Source organism: Pecten maximus, chromosome 11 (assembly GCF_902652985.1).
Source record: "Pecten maximus chromosome 11, xPecMax1.1, whole genome shotgun sequence".
NCBI classification, from domain to species: domain Eukaryota; kingdom Metazoa; phylum Mollusca; class Bivalvia; order Pectinida; family Pectinidae; genus Pecten; species Pecten maximus.
Window position 1 is genome coordinate 10,844,280 of NC_047025.1, and position 20,308 is coordinate 10,864,587.

At 33.7% G+C, this 20,308-nt stretch overlaps 2 protein-coding genes across 3 annotated transcripts in view; one reads left to right on the top strand and one right to left on the bottom strand.

The window, feature by feature from the left end:
• On the top strand, positions 1 to 13,096 carry LOC117337285. Its single transcript, XM_033898190.1, has 6 exons — positions 1 to 108; positions 2,024 to 2,069; positions 3,945 to 4,082; positions 8,488 to 8,671; positions 9,286 to 9,519; positions 10,613 to 13,096. Exons 2-6 carry the CDS (start codon positions 2,025 to 2,027, stop codon positions 10,708 to 10,710), a joined length of 699 nt encoding a protein of 232 aa, XP_033754081.1. The 5' UTR covers positions 1 to 108; position 2,024; the 3' UTR covers positions 10,711 to 13,096.
• Positions 12,305 to 20,308, bottom strand: part of LOC117337283 (transport and Golgi organization protein 6 homolog) — a 16,974-nt gene continuing 8,970 nt past the window's right edge. The window contains exons 14-18 of one of the 2 annotated variants that reach the window (XM_033898188.1): positions 20,003 to 20,197; positions 18,183 to 18,753; positions 17,707 to 17,858; positions 17,148 to 17,261; positions 12,305 to 16,676 (exon numbers count right to left, since the gene is read on the bottom strand). In XM_033898188.1, the coding sequence (XP_033754079.1) occupies positions 16,494 to 16,676; positions 17,148 to 17,261; positions 17,707 to 17,858; positions 18,183 to 18,753; positions 20,003 to 20,197 (1,215 nt within the window). In that variant the 3' untranslated portion in view covers positions 12,305 to 16,493. Of the gene's footprint in view, positions 16,677 to 17,147; positions 17,262 to 17,706; positions 17,859 to 18,182; positions 18,757 to 20,002; positions 20,198 to 20,308 lie in introns of both variants that reach the window. The other variant, XM_033898187.1, reaches the window with a different exon arrangement.

The window sequence follows — 20,308 nt, forward strand, 5'->3', positions numbered from 1 at the left end:
TACATCAAATCAGTGTTTGAGGCCGTCGATACGAGGTGCTCACAGGAAGAAGAATAGCAGACGGAATACACAACTCTATTGTCTTATAGCACCTGTCAAAAATCACAGGTAAGTCAAAATATACCGTATTGTGTATGATGTACAAAAAATCAGGTAGAAATCGAGTTGTAATTTCCTATATTGGAGATTTTAACGGGTTTTATCACACAAGCCAGGTGAAAGCGTAGCAGAAATTGTTTATGTGTTCCCGTCCTAGCAACATGTGACAGCGATCTTTATTTCAACTCAGAGAGGGACTTTAAATACCTGCATGTAGATCGATAACCTATTTAAAGATGTGTCTATGTTACCTGTACAGGCATATATGATAAATTACTATTTGATTGATCTCACCTAAACCCCATTTTGAAGTGATTTCCACACATACATAAGTTTACGGTATTCGAAAGTGTTTCATATATGTATGGCCCTGTCATGTCAAAACATGTTATATATGATATATATTGACATATTTTAAATATACGCGAACACGCACTCTTCAGTTTAAATACCTAATTTTTCGCTTGTTGACATGACAGGTGTATATATATGGCTTTGAGGTACCATATAGCATATTTCTTACAATAAAAATCTACCACGAAATCAGGATGGGTACTGTCATATACATATATAAAATTTACATATGAATTTACGTCAAAAATTGTATGACGTGCAGGTGTAGTATTTCTTTCAACTTGTAAGGCTAGCTCGCAGAGTAATGTCCGTGAAAAATCTGTAAATCTAAATTATACATGCTCGCCTTTGTCCGAACAAAGGGCTGTGTTTGAGTTTGTAAAAGAATCAATTTGCAACTTACTCAAAATTACACATACAATAAACAATGGGGATATTGACTAAAAAATACACAATGCAAAATATGCACATTATTGTTCAATTACGGTATGTGCAGCTTGATACGACTCATAAGCACCAAGTATAGATTAAGATAATTATATGGTATTTGGTAGTAATATAACAATTGATATTGTTAAAGAAAAAAAAACAATCGCAGCTTGTAAACACTTACACATTGTCAGTTGAAAATCAATAAAATTCACAGTTAAATTACGGCATATTGTTAAAGAAAACAAAACATTTTAAAAAAACTTGTTAGGACTCTTATGAACGGTAAAATAAATAGATACTTACCGTAATTATGAAAACTCTTGCTGCCAAAGAAAACGCATTTTAAACATACAATAAAAGACCCCTAATGCTTTAAAATCTTTCTCAATAATTACACATAATGACAATTTGACCCCACCTTACCCCATTTATTCAACTTTCAACACACCAAAGACGAATTCCCGATGCTGAACTTGTTGTTAACAAAAGAAGTAAACTGTTATCGAAAGTTTAACGGCATAGAATGTTTACTGGGGTATCTTAAAAAATGAGGGGATGGTTATTCTCTCGTCCTAGGGAAACTTGATAAATTTTTAATCTTAAAAAGTATCTATTCTTCTGGCATACGGCATACTAATTTTAATTCATAATTCAATGAATGATGCTTATTATAATACTTTTAACCACTATTCACTAGAGCTTTAGATTAACCAACTACCCTCACAATTATCACCAAAATACATCTCACGAAAAAAAAAAAAAAAAAAATGGCAGGAGGCAATGAAATAGTTGGGCAAAGATCAGTATATATTCAAGAACTATGAAGAACCAAATACGAATGCCTGTTTATGTGATGCAAATCCTATTTAGATTTCAGGTATTTAAAATAGGCAGATTACTACGTACTGTATATACTAATACAGTAACGCCAGGATAAGTCCATCTTCGCTAGCTAAGGCTTCTGATTACGTCACACTCCACGAACAAGATGCCTTGGCTAGCGAAGATGGGACAAGTCGATGTACTACATATTTGAAAATTGTCATAACATGTATTTACAGTTCCACACAACGTTTTCCCCTATTCTACTATATCATTGAAATTGTGTATGTTGATTTTCATACTTTTCTTCCTACAGAATGTCGTGTCAACAAAAACTGCAACAGAAAAGATTTATACCCAAGGTGAGTATTTCTTTAAACTTCACGTGTAATTAATTATCGATCAGTCATTTAAAATTCAGGAAAACATTTATATACAATATCAATTTTTCTGTGGGTTGGCTACTGTTATGTGTCTATATATCAGCGAATCCATTTTAAAGTAAAATGTGACCAATGTATGTGGACAAATGTATTCAGTTGACGACGTAAGAGTCGTATGTCTACTTGGTTACAAATACATATAAATCTAGATATGGAGGAGGCAATTCATGTTAACATGATAAAAAAAAATAAAAAAGTTTAGAAAATCCCCTCATGAAGTAAAAGAGGCATGCAAGTGATTTGAATGAAGTATAGAAGGACGGAATCAGTTGAGTAACCCAATGAACATCCTTGATGCTGATTTAATCAATACTATACTTAGAGGTGTTAATCTCTAAACAAAACAGATATTGATATCTATGGTCGGGACTGTGTATTCATAAATAGGCCGATGAAGCGTAAAATGCGGGCAGAATTCTGAACTGACAGGTATCATTTGATAAACATTACCTGCATTGAAATCAACCCAACAACACAGTTATTAGTGAGCTGCCAAAGTGGACCAAATGTCTATATCTCCGTCTGTTTTCACCGAGATAGATTACATTTTGAAGAAGATATCGAAAGTTATGTTTTATAATATGAATAGGTGTGGTTTTAGTTAATAGGAAATGTTACTGAATGCCATTTATAAAGGTTAATTCTCCAAGCGTTATTTAAACACGACTGGCCAAAGTCAATATCTCGGTTCTGTTATGAAGATTATTCCGATGAATGTTTCCAGCAAAATCGATCTTAAACTATTCAACTACTGATACAGATCGATATCGCAAGCTATTCAGGGATAGATGATCACCGGAAGGCAACGGGTTTGGACCGGAAGTACAGGGGAATATAAGAGGAAAACTGGAAGCGATACAAACTGATGGCACATAATAAAGACACTTGTACTTTACATGCAAGCCACATTATGTTGTACTTCTCCGCTATGTCAATCATAATGGATAATATCTTGTACATCAATCTTGATGTTCTAGATTATACTCCGAATGTTAACAGAATATGCCGACTATGTGCAATTAAATAATGCAACGAAGTTACCATTTTCTCATTGAATCCCTGTTACACTAGCCTAGTAACAAAATAAAGTCATTAAACACCACGAAAGCACAAACGACCTCTTAGATTCAACGGGTTTCAATGTCGGCTTAGCCATGTTGCAGTGTTACGTAGTAAAAACATATTCATTCTCAGTTTTTGTGCGTTTTGCTCCTACTGATGACATATTCTTGGGAAGATACAAAACCATTCCATGAAAATAGAAAAAACAACCGTTGTTTTGGGAGTGAAATAGTCCTACAGATATCATAATTTGACCTAGATTTGTATGATGGGTGTCGCGGTGACCTATATTTGTATGGTGGGTGTCGCGATGACCTAGATTTGTATGGTGGGCGTCGCGGTGACCTAGATTTGTATGGTGGGTGACGTCAATGAAGCAGAAGACGCTTACTCTTCCGAGTTACATGGTCTTGTTCTTGTTTAGGATTCCACATACAAATCTATATTTTCATTTATATTTTTGTTTTTGAAAGTATGCCATGATAAGATGTATCCACAATTTAGAGTATATTGTTTGTCGTTAGCCGATAATGTCAAGGATGTTCACTACTTTGAATCTTTGAACTTGGTTCCTTTACTTCAATATCATTTTCCAAATAAATCAAACACCAAAATGCTGCTCGATTTCAATACAACTGCTGCAATATCCTTACTGTGAACTTTTAAATATTGCTGCTGTATTTTACATTTTTCTGAAATATATTCTGACCTTTGAAATATGCTTTGTTTCAGTTCAGGGATGCATCGGGTGAAATGTACATGCTGATACGTTTCCGGGGTGATATGTATCGACGCATGTGCAATGCACTCAGCAAAGAAAAAAGGATTATGGAAGAATATAACGGAGAACTCATCGGAGTAGCCAACTCGGTAAATGAAACTTAATTATTTCCTGTTACAAATTTAATGTTTCAATTTGATTGGCTGCACTCTCTGTCTCATTTCATTTTTTTAAAATTTGGAATTTCGAATCCTGTGTAAGTGTAAAATAGAATTTGAATCTGGACGAATGACATTTTTTCAATATGGGGAAATTAACCGAAATCATCCACCTCCCACAAAAATAAATAAATTTAATGTTTATGCGACATGATTTCGCCATTTTCCTTCTAGAATTCCTACCCTCCTCTTAAATCTTTTTTTTGGATACAAGTACACAGATATATTTCTTGATATTGATTACAGTGAGTACAGGTAAGTCCTTTATTTGATATGCACCAATACCAGCTTAAACTCATACATACATCAACGCTATGATAACTATGTGAATAGTCTTTGAAGGATAGTGATATGACGCAGTTCTGTTCATTGCGTTTATTGGGATATATAATGTACTACATGTATATATATTATCCAGTCAATAAAAAAATCGTAATAATACGATACTCTATTTTATTGGAAATGTAAAGGTGAGAGGGATTTAAAAGACCAAAGTGACCGTCATGTCAAGGAGATTAACATTGCGCATATAGGTCTTAATGGCGATGTCACTATACGTATTCATGTGTTTGTGAACCAGTGTATATATCAAATATGTACACATTGAGTACAGGATTAATCTTCATTGAGCAGTATTGACATTATTATTTGGACACAAGTATGTTCGCACCACAGTACACGTATTCTAAACAAAGTCTTATGAATTGATACAAGTGAATGTAGCTAAATTGTGTTGATGAAAAAGTTACATTGACATCACTGACACGGCAAGTAAAGTGTGTTGAATAAGGGCAGTAGTGCATGTATTCGAACCCATTCAAAAGTGATTATAATACATTTAATGCATGCATGGGTTCTAAATTGATCGTAACAGAATCTGAAAAATAAATGAATAGATAAACGATGAATATGATATGCATGATATTTATGTAGTAGCTTAACTGATGTTGATTTAATCTAAATAAATAAATATGAATTATTAATGAAGTTTTATGACAAATATTTATTGGTAGATTATGATAAAATGAATTGTATTTACTTGACAATAAACGTATATATATACATACAAATGTATATTTCGTTTAATGTGTCATGTTTATTACTTCTCCCAGGAGATAGCATACTGTAATAAATCAATCTTCAATATTTTGTTAAAGCAAAGCACAATTTCCATATTTTTACAATAAACTGTGTCATATAATTTGACAGTTAATGCGCCCTTAGTTTTATGTCGACGCTACAGTGTATATACAGGTGTATTGTATATTTGTTCAGCTAAAATCATTTTAAAAAAAAACCGTTTTCTACGTATCCAGACACTTTTTACATCTTAATTGAAAAAAAAAACTAAAAAAAAACTAAATGCCCTCCTGGATTCCCTCACGTATGGCTTCTAGCATCACTGACGAGTCGTAAAAGGCTGAAATAGCTGTATGAAAGCGTTTCATATTCTTTACTCTCGGCATTTAGTGTACTTTTACTCCATTCATATTTGAAGGATATATTATTTTGTACAATACAATTGGCACCAGACATATTTACTTGTTGCTTGGGAGGAATTCGGTTTGTTTTGCCAACACTTCAGGATAGAGAGGTAAACATTGGACTTATTTAAATCCTAGACACACTAGGCATGTAGAAAATTCATTCGATCACATGTTCGACTGTTGGAAATGACGATGCAAAACAAACTTGGTAAAGGTAGATTTAAATAAGATATTTATTACTTATGATTTACATGATATACACGTTATGGAAAAGTGGATTTAAACTCCCATTTCATTCAAGTTGCACGCTATGACTCAAATCATTCACAATATTGTAGCCGACTTTGAGGAACCAGTGGGTTGCCATCTGTACTTTAAATGCAGTAGGGTAGTGATATTCAATAACCATGACTTGCTGATGCATCACTGCTTCACAGTGCTGTTTCGTTCTTGAAGGACTTGTTAGTGATACTTTGGTGCCAAAGGTGTGACAATCCATTCTGGAAGGTATAAATCATTTATATCTTATTTTAGGATACATTTAATTTCTTTCCTATATTATGGAAGCTTAGAATAATGTAGATTTACAAAACATGTGAATGCTACCTTCAAATATGGACTCATTACAAAATGTGTATCATACAGCTGTCTCGTCATTCCTGGATTCTTCAGCGATGCTATAACCATAACCAAATGTGTGGAAATCCAGACAAAATGGGAAAATAAAAACGGCCTATATAAGATTTTAAAATATCTATAAGACAGGTGGACAAATCATGGTATATATCACTTTGATATATATATATTCATGCTGGACCCATGCTATACATAACCTTGGAGCTCAAACCACAAAGGAAAATTCAACGCCGGCAATCAAACTGCGTGTGAAACCACATCCCATTTTCAGTCTCCCCCCCCCCCCCCCCCCCCCCCCCCACTCCAAAAACAAACAAACAAACAAACAAAAGAACATTAAACAAAAGAAATAGTTTCAAATATACCATCAAATAAACATATCCATCTAACTCACTTTTATACAAGGTAATTATGGGTTTCTCGATGTTATCAACAAAAACTAAATGCTTGAGAGGAATTACCACAAGTTCAACTTGTGAATTTATAAAATTAGATTTTAGTATTACACAGGATTAAGGGATATCTACAAAGCTGCCCTAGGTTTTAAAAGGTTGATCTTCTTATCGAATTAATATATTTTGGTTTAAAATTTTGAAACTAATACTTCAAAATACTTCAAAATGTAATTAATAGAGTCCTATTCAAAGAAAGTCAATGCCTACGAATCTATTCATTTAAACAACTTTTTAATCTGACCATTCTGTTTAAAGATTTGACTCTATTCAAGTTCTCCCTTGCACTGACCTTGTACATTAAAGAGAAACACTTCTACATACATCATATTGTATTTTAAAGCGGTGTTATTATATATTATTTATTTTGAGTTCGCATCTTAAACTTATTCAACACGCGATTTTAAACCCCCAATTTCAAGTGTATGTTTTTTATATGCAAACATTTTATGGTGTCTGCAGACATTAAAATAATTTAAAACCCGTGATCGATTGAGCAATTATAAACACATATGCTTTAAAACATCACTCGAATAGAACATCCTTGTTTTAAATGCATGTTTGAACGAGGACCGTAATTAGCATTAAATACTAATGGGTAGAAGATGTCCTCGGTAATTAAACCTTTCAAATTGAATACAAATTGTTCATACTTGTTACCGGGAATAACACGTTAGATAGAGTACCCGTTTACTCGTGTAACTATATAAAAAAGTTGATTGTTGTTGTAATTTGTATATGTATATAAAACTCTATTAAAAACTACTTTGTAGTTAACTACCATCTATAATTTGTATATGTATATATTTAAAGCTCTATTAAAAACTACTACTAGTATGTAGTTAACTACCATCTATAATTTGTATAGGTATATAAAACTCTATCAAAAACTATTATGTCTGTAGTTAACTACCATCTATAATTTATATAGGTATATAAAACTCTATTAAAACTACTATGTCTGTACTTAACTACCATCTATAATTTGTATAGGTTTATATAAAACCCTATTAAAAAATACTATATCTGTAGTTAACTACCATCTATAATTTGTATATGTATATAAAACTCTATTAAAAACTACTATGTCTGTAGTTAACTGCCATCTATAATTTGTATATGTATATAAAACTCTATCAAAACCTTCCATATATGTAGTTAACTACCTTCTATATAGAGGCCACGTTTACCAAGACTTGTATAAGATATAATATGTTGTAATAAACCTTGGCGGATATCTTGTTCTGTCTATGCATTATTCGAATACCCGTATATATGTCATACCTTGAACGAAACTCCATTGCACTGTTGAATCTGCCCTTAATGCACTTTTAGAGAAACACTAAACGTGTCTATAAAACCAGCTGTTTAAGTTTCAAGTAAATGTCTAAAACCTGCCTATAAATGCTACAATTGACATTGTCTCTGTTTCGATGAGTGGCTTTGATATTCATGTTTGACTATTTCTTAACCACTCAAAATCCATGTTATCCGCATTGTAATAAATATCTTGAAGTATGACTACTACAATTAATATCAATTCGATGATATATAGTTCTCAATATGATTTCATTCAATCCCTTTGAGTGGCCGTTATAAACAGAATTGATTGTACATGACATGTTATGCTTATTTAATTACGGACATTTATTGCTTCACAATAATGACGAATATGTACATACTATTAATAGTAAACACCTATTCTTCAAACAAAAATGATACAAATTTGTCTTATACCTTTTTCTTTTTCTTTGTTAATAGGTCAATGTCGTAGAGTGTTCTTACAAGTACCCATCTGATTGCGGATTTGCCCTTTTGAAGTTCGATAGCGAAAGAGATGGTGATCATTGGCTTATGAGCGACCCAATATTTAAACAGCAAGACTGGCCAAACGCAGCCGACACATTGGAAATAAGCATGTTCCCACTTAGCTACATTCCACAAGGTACTTCGTACATTTTGTACAGTATTTATGAATTTTACATCATAACAGCATTGTCTTTCATAAACGTACAATATCAAAAAATTCTGATACTACAATAATCATTTTATTATACATTATATGTCATTTAAGACATAAACAAAACCAGTGGAAGATTATTGTTGTCACAATACATGAACAGTTTAAATTAGATGTCGTAAAAAGGCAAGTTAAGACAATTGAAGATTATATCCCAACTGACCAAACGAAAACGACTTGGATATTTCTGTAACTTCGAATGAAGACAGCCAAACTGTAATCATGAAATGATTAAATGATCATATTTTCATTCTCAAATTTCATCTTGCTTACTAACATATAAATGCTTTTCATTCGACAACATATATCACTTACTAAACACAGAACATAACATATCTATCAAATGAATAGCAATATGATCAATTTGGCGCCCGGTTTCATCATCTCAAACCATTCCACATCAAAGCATCATTAGATGCAAGAGGACTTGAAGTTCGATGAAACTAGGGCCAGGATTCTCAGAAAGAATGACCATATACGCACAGTAAAACGCAGTAAATATATTTTTTGTTATTTGTATTTTTTTCATCATGATTTAGAAAATGGATACAAAACATTCCACTTGACCGAAATTTGCAACGTATGTGACCGGAACTTCCAACAAAATTACGTCGACAAAGTGGCCCCGATCATGGATAAGTTCGGAATTCGACATGGATTGGTTGCAACAGATGACGTTAAAGATCTAAGGAGAACATGGATTGACAGGACGGCGTTTGTCTTGATCAATGCATACGAAAGTATGGAGCAATTCAGACAGTTCTACGACTCCGGTAAGACAACTTTGAATATATCAAATGACAGCGAGGATCGATAAACCATAATTACAGTAGTTAAATATCTTTCTGCGTCAGTTGGTACTTCTTCGATGGAAATCCCAGTTACCTAATTAAATTAGTATACGGGATCGGAAAGAATTGCTGTAATTATTGCACAAAAGATATTATCTGTTTCGTCCTTCTAGAATTCGGCAGTTGTGATAAGGACCTTAAGTGATTATTGTATTGGGGTGACCAAAAGAAATGTCAAAATAATGTTCTCACGAACTTATATTTCCATTTGCTCTACATTGCCACTATATAACCTTAGCAAACAAAATAATTATTTTATTATTCCCATTAGTGTAATAATATATTGAACAATATTAGTGACATCGTCACTCAATGACGTTGTTTTGTTTGACGTCACTATATCAAGTGTATTTCTGACGTCACGAAAATTCGTGCGACTGGATTAAAATATCCAATTGCTCCATCTAACTCGCAACAACTTATGTAGGTATGTTGAATAACAAATTTTATCTTCACGGTTTAAGATATTGATGAAAAGGTTGCAAATAAAATGATGACTTTGTGTTTATTTCCATTATATTCTATAATTGTGACGTCAAAAGAACGGGTCAAATGACGGCTTGAAATTTTACTTTGAAACGAAATAACAGTGTTACAACTTAAATTTAACCTGCCTTAATCATAACGCGCTAATCGACAAAATGGTATCACGGACGAGTCTTAGAAGGACAAAACAGTATCACGGATTAGTCCTAGAAGGACAAAACGGTATCACGGATGAGTCCTAGAAAGACAAAACAGTATCACGGATTAGTCCTAGAAGGACAAAACGGTATCACGGATTAGTCCTAGAAGGACAAAACGGTATCACGGATTAGTCCTAGAAGGACAAAACGGTATCTCGGACGAGTCATATATGGATAAAAAAAAGCTGAACGTTCGTATCAAATGTCAAAAGGTTCAGAAGTTTTAGAAAATTCAAAAATCTTACAAGATATTTCAATTGTAATACATGTTGTAATGTTTTATCAAACAACACTGCATGACTAATTGTTTTTTTTTCTTTTTCTTACAGTCCAATACGCTGACCTAAAGAGATATCGACAGGAAACCAGCCACACAACATCCATAGTATTTACAATTCATAACGAGCACCCGAGCACCCGGAAGTGACGTAATGGATACAAATTTAAAATATAGCAAAACGTAGCATCTTAACAATAGAACGAGCAGAACTTTTAATTAACAGGATGCGGTTTGTGTTCTGAAGTTGAACTATTTCGAAATCTTCCCTCGTCTTCCTTCATATGTACTCATGGCACATATCTACGTAAGACAAACAAATATCTCCAAAATATCTATGCTCAACATTCTCAATCGATAACAATATGGATCAAAATGGCAAGTGTTATCTCAGAAAAATACAAGCTTTAATGTCAAAATATTTCGCATAATCATAAAAATGATTTTTTATTTAAAATTAACTCGTTCAATATTTAATTGCTAACTTTTCATTCTTTTTAATTTCTTATTTCGAATATTTCTTATAAGGGATCAAAGATTATGAAAAAATAATATAAATGGGGAAGGGTCGGTCGGATAGATTTAGGTGTTGCCATGGAAACAAACTGTCATATTTCTTTCTTCTGGAGTATGTCTAATATAGAAGTTTTCAGAGTTGTTCAATAATGATTATGTTACCAACCGAACTACTTGTATTGAAGAAATCCTAGAAGATAGTGTTGGATTCTATCGGTGAAAACCATAGACTTGTGATATGTACATAAACTATGATATTACGATATAATTTATATAATATGGATGTATTGAATGTATAATGAAAACCAATTTGCGGAGCAGATTATTTATGAATGACATTTTTGTATATATTTTCTGCGAATTTTGTTCATAAATATATAACAACATATGTAGAATGAATCACTCCAAGTATGCTTGCATGGGGTAGAAAGCCAAATTAGATCTCCCGACTTCGTCTTTAGTATTAAAAATGTATAAGACGGACATAAATATTATCATATATACAATAATATGTATATCATACATCTTGGTAATAACGGTATCTATAACTATCGATTTTTATTTGTAAAATGACAACAAATATAATCCGTAATAACGTTTTTCAAATCTTTTATCAAATAATTGAAAAATATCCATGCAATAAAAAGGTTTAAAACATAGAAGATGAGTAAATATTTATGACAAAGTAGCATGCATATACATAAGATAAAAGACATTTAATTCAAGAAAAAATACAATAGGAGAGACGACTTAAATATTCTAAATGGGGAAAAGGCCTATTTTTTTATTTTTTTATTTTTTTTTGGTCCGGAGAAAATGTATATTCAAGAAATCTCTCATCGTTACTCGTTGTTTCCATCTCTGTTATCGTTATTTACATTTCTGTAATTATAATAATATGATGTTTTCTGAAGGAGCTTTTTGGAGGTACACGATGGTAATGTTAACAGATAACATTTCACAAACATTAATGTTATTAGCGCAAATGTTAATAATTATGTTGTTTTTGGTTTACAAAGATTTTAGCGTTTCTTGTCTTCAATCTTTTTATGAATACCATTCCAGTTTTAAAGCATTACATTTCAATATGAATTATTTACTGGTGTTAACGACAACATTAAACCGGGCTAATCCACAATGTATTTATAAGAATAACTTATTTAATTATTGAGGAAATCACTTTTCAGTATTTTATTACCAATGAATTAGTTTACTTCAAGTCAATAATTGAAATGTCTTCAACGTTTTTTTGTTGTTTATTTTTATAAACAACCCATATTGAACAAATCCAGCAAAGGTCTATTGTATTATTTGTTTGAAATAAAAGTATAAAAACATGAAAAATTCATACATCGCCCATTGGGCCTCATATCGTCTCTTTATAGGATACGAGGAGCAATCACAGAATTTTTTGTATTCATTTGCAATATCCGTTTATCATCTTTTCATAAAAACCATTGTTACTATAGTTTTACTTCTCTCTTTTCTTGCAGTCTTCTTACATTAAAGCTGACAATGTAACCTATTTATCTCATATTTATGGATTAGATATTTTCAGAGCGGCCCATTATTGCCCAAAAGAGAGCATTTCATTTTTGTATTTACGTATAACTAACCATGCAAGTTTTCGCCAAACCCGTATTGTTACGAGCCCTTTGCTATTTGATGCTAAATTCTTCTTTGGTCAAGCGGACATTTAACAAATCAAATCCGTTATTGTTGACCCATCGTGTGCCAGGTTTCTACAACCTGAGAATAAAAATCATAAATAAATAAGTCGATTGTCAGCTTTAAATCTAGTATGTGACAATGAAATACATATATATGTATCTATGATTTTTAGAACAAGATACGGTCAAAACATGATCGCCAAAATAAAACTGGCAGGAAATAGATCATTGTAGAAAAATGATAATTTAAGCTTTGATTTTAAGGGAAGGTTGAAGTAAAATCAGGTTTTGTATTTTGATTACATATTCGTATTATATGTAGTGAAGAAATAAATAAATATTGATATATATTTCCTCGTTCTTGTATGCTTGACATTATTGATCATCAATGATGCCTTGGTGATTCAGTTGGCAATTTATCTTAAAGTTTACAAGGAAGGTGAGCAGTATTGTACTGTGTGTTACTTGCGTTATACACATATCAATATATTATCAGTTACCTCTTGTTCTAACAATTTCGGGCATCTCCAGTGCATACACTGTGTACAGTGTATATCACGTTAGTATCAATCCATCCACATTGAAATATTTCCAGCATAACAAAAGAAGAAAACTGTAAGATTAAAAATGCTAGCCTTTATGGCAAAAAAAATAAATAAAAAATCACCGTCACATATCGTATTGAAAACATCTGACATCTAAACTACATGATAAAGAAAAAATGCTACCATTTCATCATTTAAGTACAAATTCCTTCTTTTACTTGATACCAAAAGCAAGAACCGATTAGACACCAAAGAAGCGAATGACACCGTTTTCTATGACACAAGTTCTACATGCGATACCGCGAAAGTGTGACAGGTGTGACAACCTATCATATTGGATTACTGTAGAATGGTTAAAGCAGGCTTCGCGTTGAAGCCATCCCAATAGCCTTTTGAAGCATAGAAAATTGAAAGGACCATTTTTTCTGGAAGCTCCATTCAAATTATTCACAAGGACCCCATTATATCTGAAAAGGACCCCCCTTTAAGAAATGCCCAGTGCAAACCCTGTAAAGTAATTTTACTTAAAAGTAAGTATAGCTATACTGACCTACGATTTCATCCAAATCCCATATATGAATCATCCGTTTTTATATTGACTCTTTTTTGTTAGTGTGGGAAAACCTTGACACGAGTCAAAGCCAATTTGTCATAACATCAAAAATAGTAAAAGGGTCGAAGCGTATTGATTTTTAGGCATTTTTTCTAATCGTCCAATTGGGAACGTCCGTACATGACTGTCAAGCACTGTTTGACACAAGGTACTACCTCTTTTTTCTGTTCACCATATTACTGCATCTTGAAACATTAAAAACATGAGGACGTTCAGGTATCCACGATATTCAAAGGGTTCGTTCTCGGGTTTGTAGAAAGCATTACCCTTGGACATCGAGGACGTGGAAGGAGTGCATGGTTCTTTATAGCGTTCTTGCCGATTGGATCAATTGTGCTAACAGATATTGTATTCTGAATTTGCTCTTGGAAAACTGAGAAAACCGTAATTTATCATAGACGTGTCCCTCTATTCTTTCTTCGCATAGATCTAGTCTTTTATCATAAATGCTATGTTTTTGCCAGGAAGGAGTTTATGTATATTTCTTGTCTGTATCCTGGGGTTGGATGATCAATGACTCTGGGCAGTTTTTGTTTAATGTTGTTGATGTTTAATAGTTCTTTGAAACCTTTGTGGTGATTTCCGGTTCTTCCCGAGTGTTAGGTTATCTTGTCTGGGGGAAGGATTGGTATCAATTATTCAACCACTTACTTCCATAGTCCATAAGAGATATATAATTTCTTCTTCTTCAAAATTGTCTTTTCAAATGGGCATGATGCAGCATTTTAGCCTCAGGTTTAATACTTATGAATCTGCCCGTTCTTCAAGGTTTTATAGGTCTTTTTGGAGGATGTTGTTGTCGCTGAATGGTTTTATTTGGAGATACAAAAGACAGTCGTCAGGAAACAGGCGTACTTGTGAGTCTGATAGGTCATTTATATGGCAGAGGAAGAGAAGTGGCCCTAGATAATTGCCAGTTATATGTTGTCCCCACACATATAGTATTGCTCGACTTTATGCAGGAGTTTTCTTGTGTGGTTTGGAGTCTTACGCAATGGCGAAGTCCAATATTGCTTTGCCAAGTCGTTCGTGGTCGAGAGCGAGTGCGTCTCGCACGAATAACCATATCTGAAACAGTGACTAGCATTTGCTTTGTGTTTTAGCATATATTGACATAAAATGTTCCAGAAGTTTGTACCAGACATATGTTGGCAATGCTAAGCGGTCCTTTTCCGAAGTATGTTGCATATTGTTGTTTGCATTTCTGAAGTTTGTTGGAAGTTCTCCCGTGTCAAGCGATTCAAAAGAAGATATTTTTGCGAGTCCAACAGATATTTCTTCTGTGTTTTCTTTGATGATTACATCGATTGCGTCTACTTTGAGGTACAGTACAGGATAGTTTTTTTTCCTGCTACAATGTATCTTTGTCGATGTTGACTACCGAATAATGGACCAGAATGTTCAAGTTTTTAAGTTGCATGGTAATTTTTAACACCAATTGCGTCTATTTTAATACAAGATAGTTCCCCTCTTTTTTGGTATTCTGCTGTCTTTGTCGATAGTGAATACTGTTATACCAGAAGATGACAGTAACTTTGCTTTGAAAGGCGAGACGGCGCATGCCCTCGTTGAATGCTCTCCAGAAGTCATGTACATTTGCATTAGTTTGAGTTTTGCTCGAACTTATTTGATGTCTTCTGTTAGTTGTTCCAAAATCGAAATACACGTTAATCTTGATAGAACTTCCTTGCTAGTGAGGAATGGTTAGGTTCTGTCTGGATGCCTGTAACTACCATCTCATTTTACGATACCGAGGTACACTTTAGGCTTAGGTTTGTAGTAAATATGAAGACTACATAACATGTTTTCACATGTTGGTTGGTCGTGTGATTGTGCTAGTTGTTATGTTGATATTAGCAGGGATAACTCTGGAGGGGGCCATTTGCCCCATATTTTCAAAAATGGCCCACCAAAACTCACAAATTCTTCAATTTTCTATGTTTAGGCCCATACGATTTCTGAAATCTTGTCAAAATGGCCCATGATTTGTGGGTCCAGGGTGAACCCTGATTAGTAGCCTTTATGTTTACCTATTCTGTCTTCCCTGGTTTAATGTCTTGTTGTCACAAAAAATGTCAGAGGAGTTGAAGTATCAAGTCAACATTAAGTTTTTATTTTTTTTAGTCCATAATCGTTGCGAGTCCTTTATCCAGATGCTTTTTATTAAGTCCAAGTTACTTCTGTGCGACATGTAAAAGTATCCTATTATCACGTTCTTGTTTCTCTGGATGAAATCCTCGTTTCCTCGGAGCTAGATTTTGACCTGTTCTACTTCACAGTCCTAACATATTCTGGTGTTTCACTGATGTTAGGGATTTTTTCACTTGAATAAATACACCTCCTCCAAGGGTTCCTCTGTCATATCTGCATATGTCATATTCGAATGGAAATGTTTCACTAGGTTTTATTGTGGTGTTAGAATATCATTACTCAAGTATACAGTTTTGTGGAAAAACTATTAACACATCTTTTCTGTTATTTTTAATTTTTTTTTAATCCTTTGTAAGAAGAGTACCAGAATTATTTCTAATTCAAAATCAACTTTTAAAAATATTATCATTTTGGAAAAACATGAAACCATAAACAAGTTTAACTTGTATCCAGGATTCGGATCTTCTTTTCCAGTGTCTGTTTAGGGAACATTACCTCCCTGGTGATGGAATCCAGTGTGTTCAGAGCCAGTGTGATCTGCATTTTCACACCATCTTCTTTCTCGGTCACCATGCACTGCCTTAGTGTTCGGTATACATCCCTAATAACGGATTCAAGTACCTACAACACAAAAAGGACTTGTATTTGATTTAGTAAACGATTTCACTGATCAAATAACTCATATTCATATATAGATATAAGACCTTAAATATTTTGGAGTTTTCATTTCATATGAGATTTCACAAAACAAGTGTGGAAGTTTTATTTTTGTTAGCCTTTGAGAGCAAAAATTGAAATGGTCGAGATGACATTCATAGAATCTAATATGAAATGAAATTTTGGATACTTTTATATCACATAACTCAGAAATCTTCCAAACTGACAGCTTTTTAAATCAAAATGTGTAAGACAAAATGAAATGATGTAACATCATTTGTCCATATTACATAATATGACAATTTTTTTCTGAGTGGCGCTATGGCACAGCCAATGAAACATCACTGCAGGATACCTTACACTAGTGACATATGCAAAAATATATTGGAAATTCAATGGATAACATGAAATATAATTCATCTTCATCGTATATACCTTAAGTGTATCTTTCCCTAGTCCTTCTAGCTGAAGGGATACCATCATGGCTGCAGCCTGCCTCACCTCTAAGCTGGTGTCGGACTTCAGTAACACACAGGTACAGTTAAATATCTGAAATGATTGACAGTCTTACAGATGTTAAATGTCTACCACACATCCCCAGCAAGTGATATATACACAAATAGATGTCTAGTCACAGCCCCTCAAAGTCAGGAGTGAAAATATTGTAAATTGTCACAAAGCGAGCCATATTTCAAAATTTATTTCATAGTATAAATGTATCGAATTTTTTATTCTATTTCAAATTTTACAGTGAATATTCTGATTTCCCTCAACCTAAAATTTATTTTAACGATTCTTCATTCTATTCAAAAGTAATGAAATACGAGCAGATTTCAGCATCATTAGAGCAGGTGATGGTCTGGCCTATAAAATTAGCCAAGATGGCAACTATATACAGTATATATATACAGTATATATGTAGGTACAATGTATATATCTAGTCAATAGACTTCCGTTTTTAGGTAAAACTTGTAGAATGGTTTGAGTAACTTACCAAATGAATGAAGTTTCCGACAGAGAAGCGTAGTACTTTACAGAGTTCTCCCAGGTTTGAAAGACAGCTGGCACGGATAAGTGGATCGGTATCTTTACATCCCTGTAGAAAAGTTGTCAGCAGGTTGTCACGGTAACGGGGTGCCATGTCACCTTCAGCAAGAAAGGTTAAAAAATATCAAAGTTGTTAAAACATAACAGTCCTTTGCACACCATACAAAACAGAACTGTACAACCTGCAACCATAAGTAATATCAATTTGGAATAATGTTTAAAAATCTAATTCTTTAGAACAGGTATTTTGTTATAGCTAATTATAGGTCATACGATTAAGGAACAAAAGGTCATGAAACCATGGATATTTGAGAAGCACGATAATATGACAAAGCAAAAAAGTAGATACATAGTTTTACTGGTTTTATGGTGATAAACGAAATTGATCCCCCTTTGTGCCTTTTGCGTCCACATCTAATTTACCTAATTTCCTTGAAATCTGAACCAGGCACTCTCCCACTTTAATCCTGTCATCAGCCTTCCTAGTACTGTCCCCTTGTTGTGTCGGGGCTGATGCTGCTCCTGACAAGAACTCCTCTGTCAGAACTGGGATAACCACATCTGGAAATTTGTCTACCATAGAAACTAATCCATTCACAGACGATAAATACAAGTAAGAGTCTGGGTGATGCAGATTTTCCTTGAAAATGTTCAACAGAATCTCTCTTTTCTCCATTGCTTCAGGATCTTTCTTCTGTATCAGTTTATTCATCGTGATCAATGCATGACCCCTGACTGGAATGAGGGGGTCATGGAGTTCCTCAAATGCCTGCCCTAAAGCTGAAAATTCTGAAGCAGTTTCTTTGCCTTTTCCAGTACTAGATTTTGAAGCAGAATGGTTTTGTGGTGCCCCTTCTTCAGAATAGCGTCCTTTTTCACCAGAAGCCTGCTGTTGTTTTGGAAGACTTTGCTGTAACTTTTGAGGAGAAGTTTGGCTTATCACTTCCACCAAAGGTTTCTTGCCTGTTTTAGATTCTTCAGCACCTAGGGATTCCTGCTGAAAGAAAAATTTTAATTCTGTAATTATTAAGGGACCAACCAACCAATTGTTTTTCCATAGACTTTAGTGTTAACGTTTTGGAGTATATCATTAAAATTCTTGGATTCAATTGGGCAATTATGGTTTATAACAAAATTTTAGGGTCTCGTATAACACGTAATCAAAAAAAAAAGTTGGGTCCTTCAGCTCAAATTTTTTCCAGGGTAGCCATTTTGAAAATGGGTGAATTTCGCAGTAAAAATTCTCAAAAATATGAAATATTTACCTGTTAATTATTATGACCTGATCTTTTGGGAAAAAATTCAATCGGACTTACGAAATTAATATCAACAATTCTTATGGACAGTAACCTATCAGGCCACATATCTATTTTGTTACTTCATAACATACTGGCCAATCAGTGGCAGCCAGACATTTTATCCCTGGCTCAACTTTCTATACACAGGGGATGTTTCAAAAATCTATTTTTTTCAATTGGTTGGTTGTTCCCTATAAGGTAAAATATTTAATTTACAGGAATTATTTCCTAGAGGACAATGGATGGAAAAAAGTTTGAAAGGAGTAAAACCGACATTGGACGTAATTTGACTTCATTTTAAATATTTCATGCTTTGATGTTACACATTTGTTATCAATTTTAGGACATTGCCAAGGACGAAGTAAAGTCCCATGCAGAAAGGATCAAAGCCTCAAGGGTGACCTTTGACCTTTTAACCTTGAAAAACCAGAATCTGATCAGGTGTAAAACTTGATGTTAGGATACTATGGTGTAAATAGTAACTATTTTGAGGGGTTTTCAAAGTATACTGTCATTGACTCAAATTTGGATGAGACAAGATGGGTTAGACATATTGATATGGGTAATAGTATATGCCCTCATGAAATAGCAGGACAGACAGGAAATGAAAATGACTTTTATTAAACATTTTTTACATTAAAATCAACATAAGCTCAGTAGAGCTTTTATTATGATGCCACTAAGGGACCTATTGTTGTTTTGGATGTTGGGAGAAAAACCTACAGGGAAAACCAATCTGCCATCTGTGGGAAAAATATCTACATGTAACCCAACAGAAAAAAATCCCCTGCTGCCATTGTGTCTCTAACCCAAGATATATTCTAGTGGAGACTGGCTAATACGTAACTGCACTCACAACAGAATTCTATAGTCAGCACATTAGCATTGTATCATAAAATCTCATAGAAAAATCTTAAAACTTTCATACACAACTTCCGTACATACTTTGCTCGACAAGTTTTGCTGCTTATCTCCCTTTGTGCTACTCTTCAGCAACTCAGACCAGATCACCCCATGTGTAGCTATGGCAACTCTAAGGTCAGAGGCCATTTCCTGTATAGTGTTGTCAGGATGATTGGAGCTGATATCCTCCAACAGGGGCATCAGTTTCTTCATGTATTCCCTGTCATCCTCAGTAATCTGTAATCAAATGAATAAGTTGTTCAGAGGAGCTTAATCCTAAAGAATATAGAGGATGTAGTAAGTATATGGAAAGTATGATTTTATCTGTTATCATGCATAGGCAACAAA

Excerpts from the sequence above, each read along its gene's own strand:
- LOC117337285 (XM_033898190.1), top strand. The coding sequence starts at position 2,025 with ATGTCGTGTCAACAAAAACTGCAACAGAAAAGATTTATACCCAAG. Across the intron at positions 2,070-3,944 it reads AGAAAAGATTTATACCCAAG|TTCAGGGATGCATCGGGTGA; the intron begins GTGAGTATTTCT and ends GCTTTGTTTCAG. Across the intron at positions 4,083-8,487 it reads TCATCGGAGTAGCCAACTCG|GTCAATGTCGTAGAGTGTTC; the intron begins GTAAATGAAACT and ends CTTTGTTAATAG.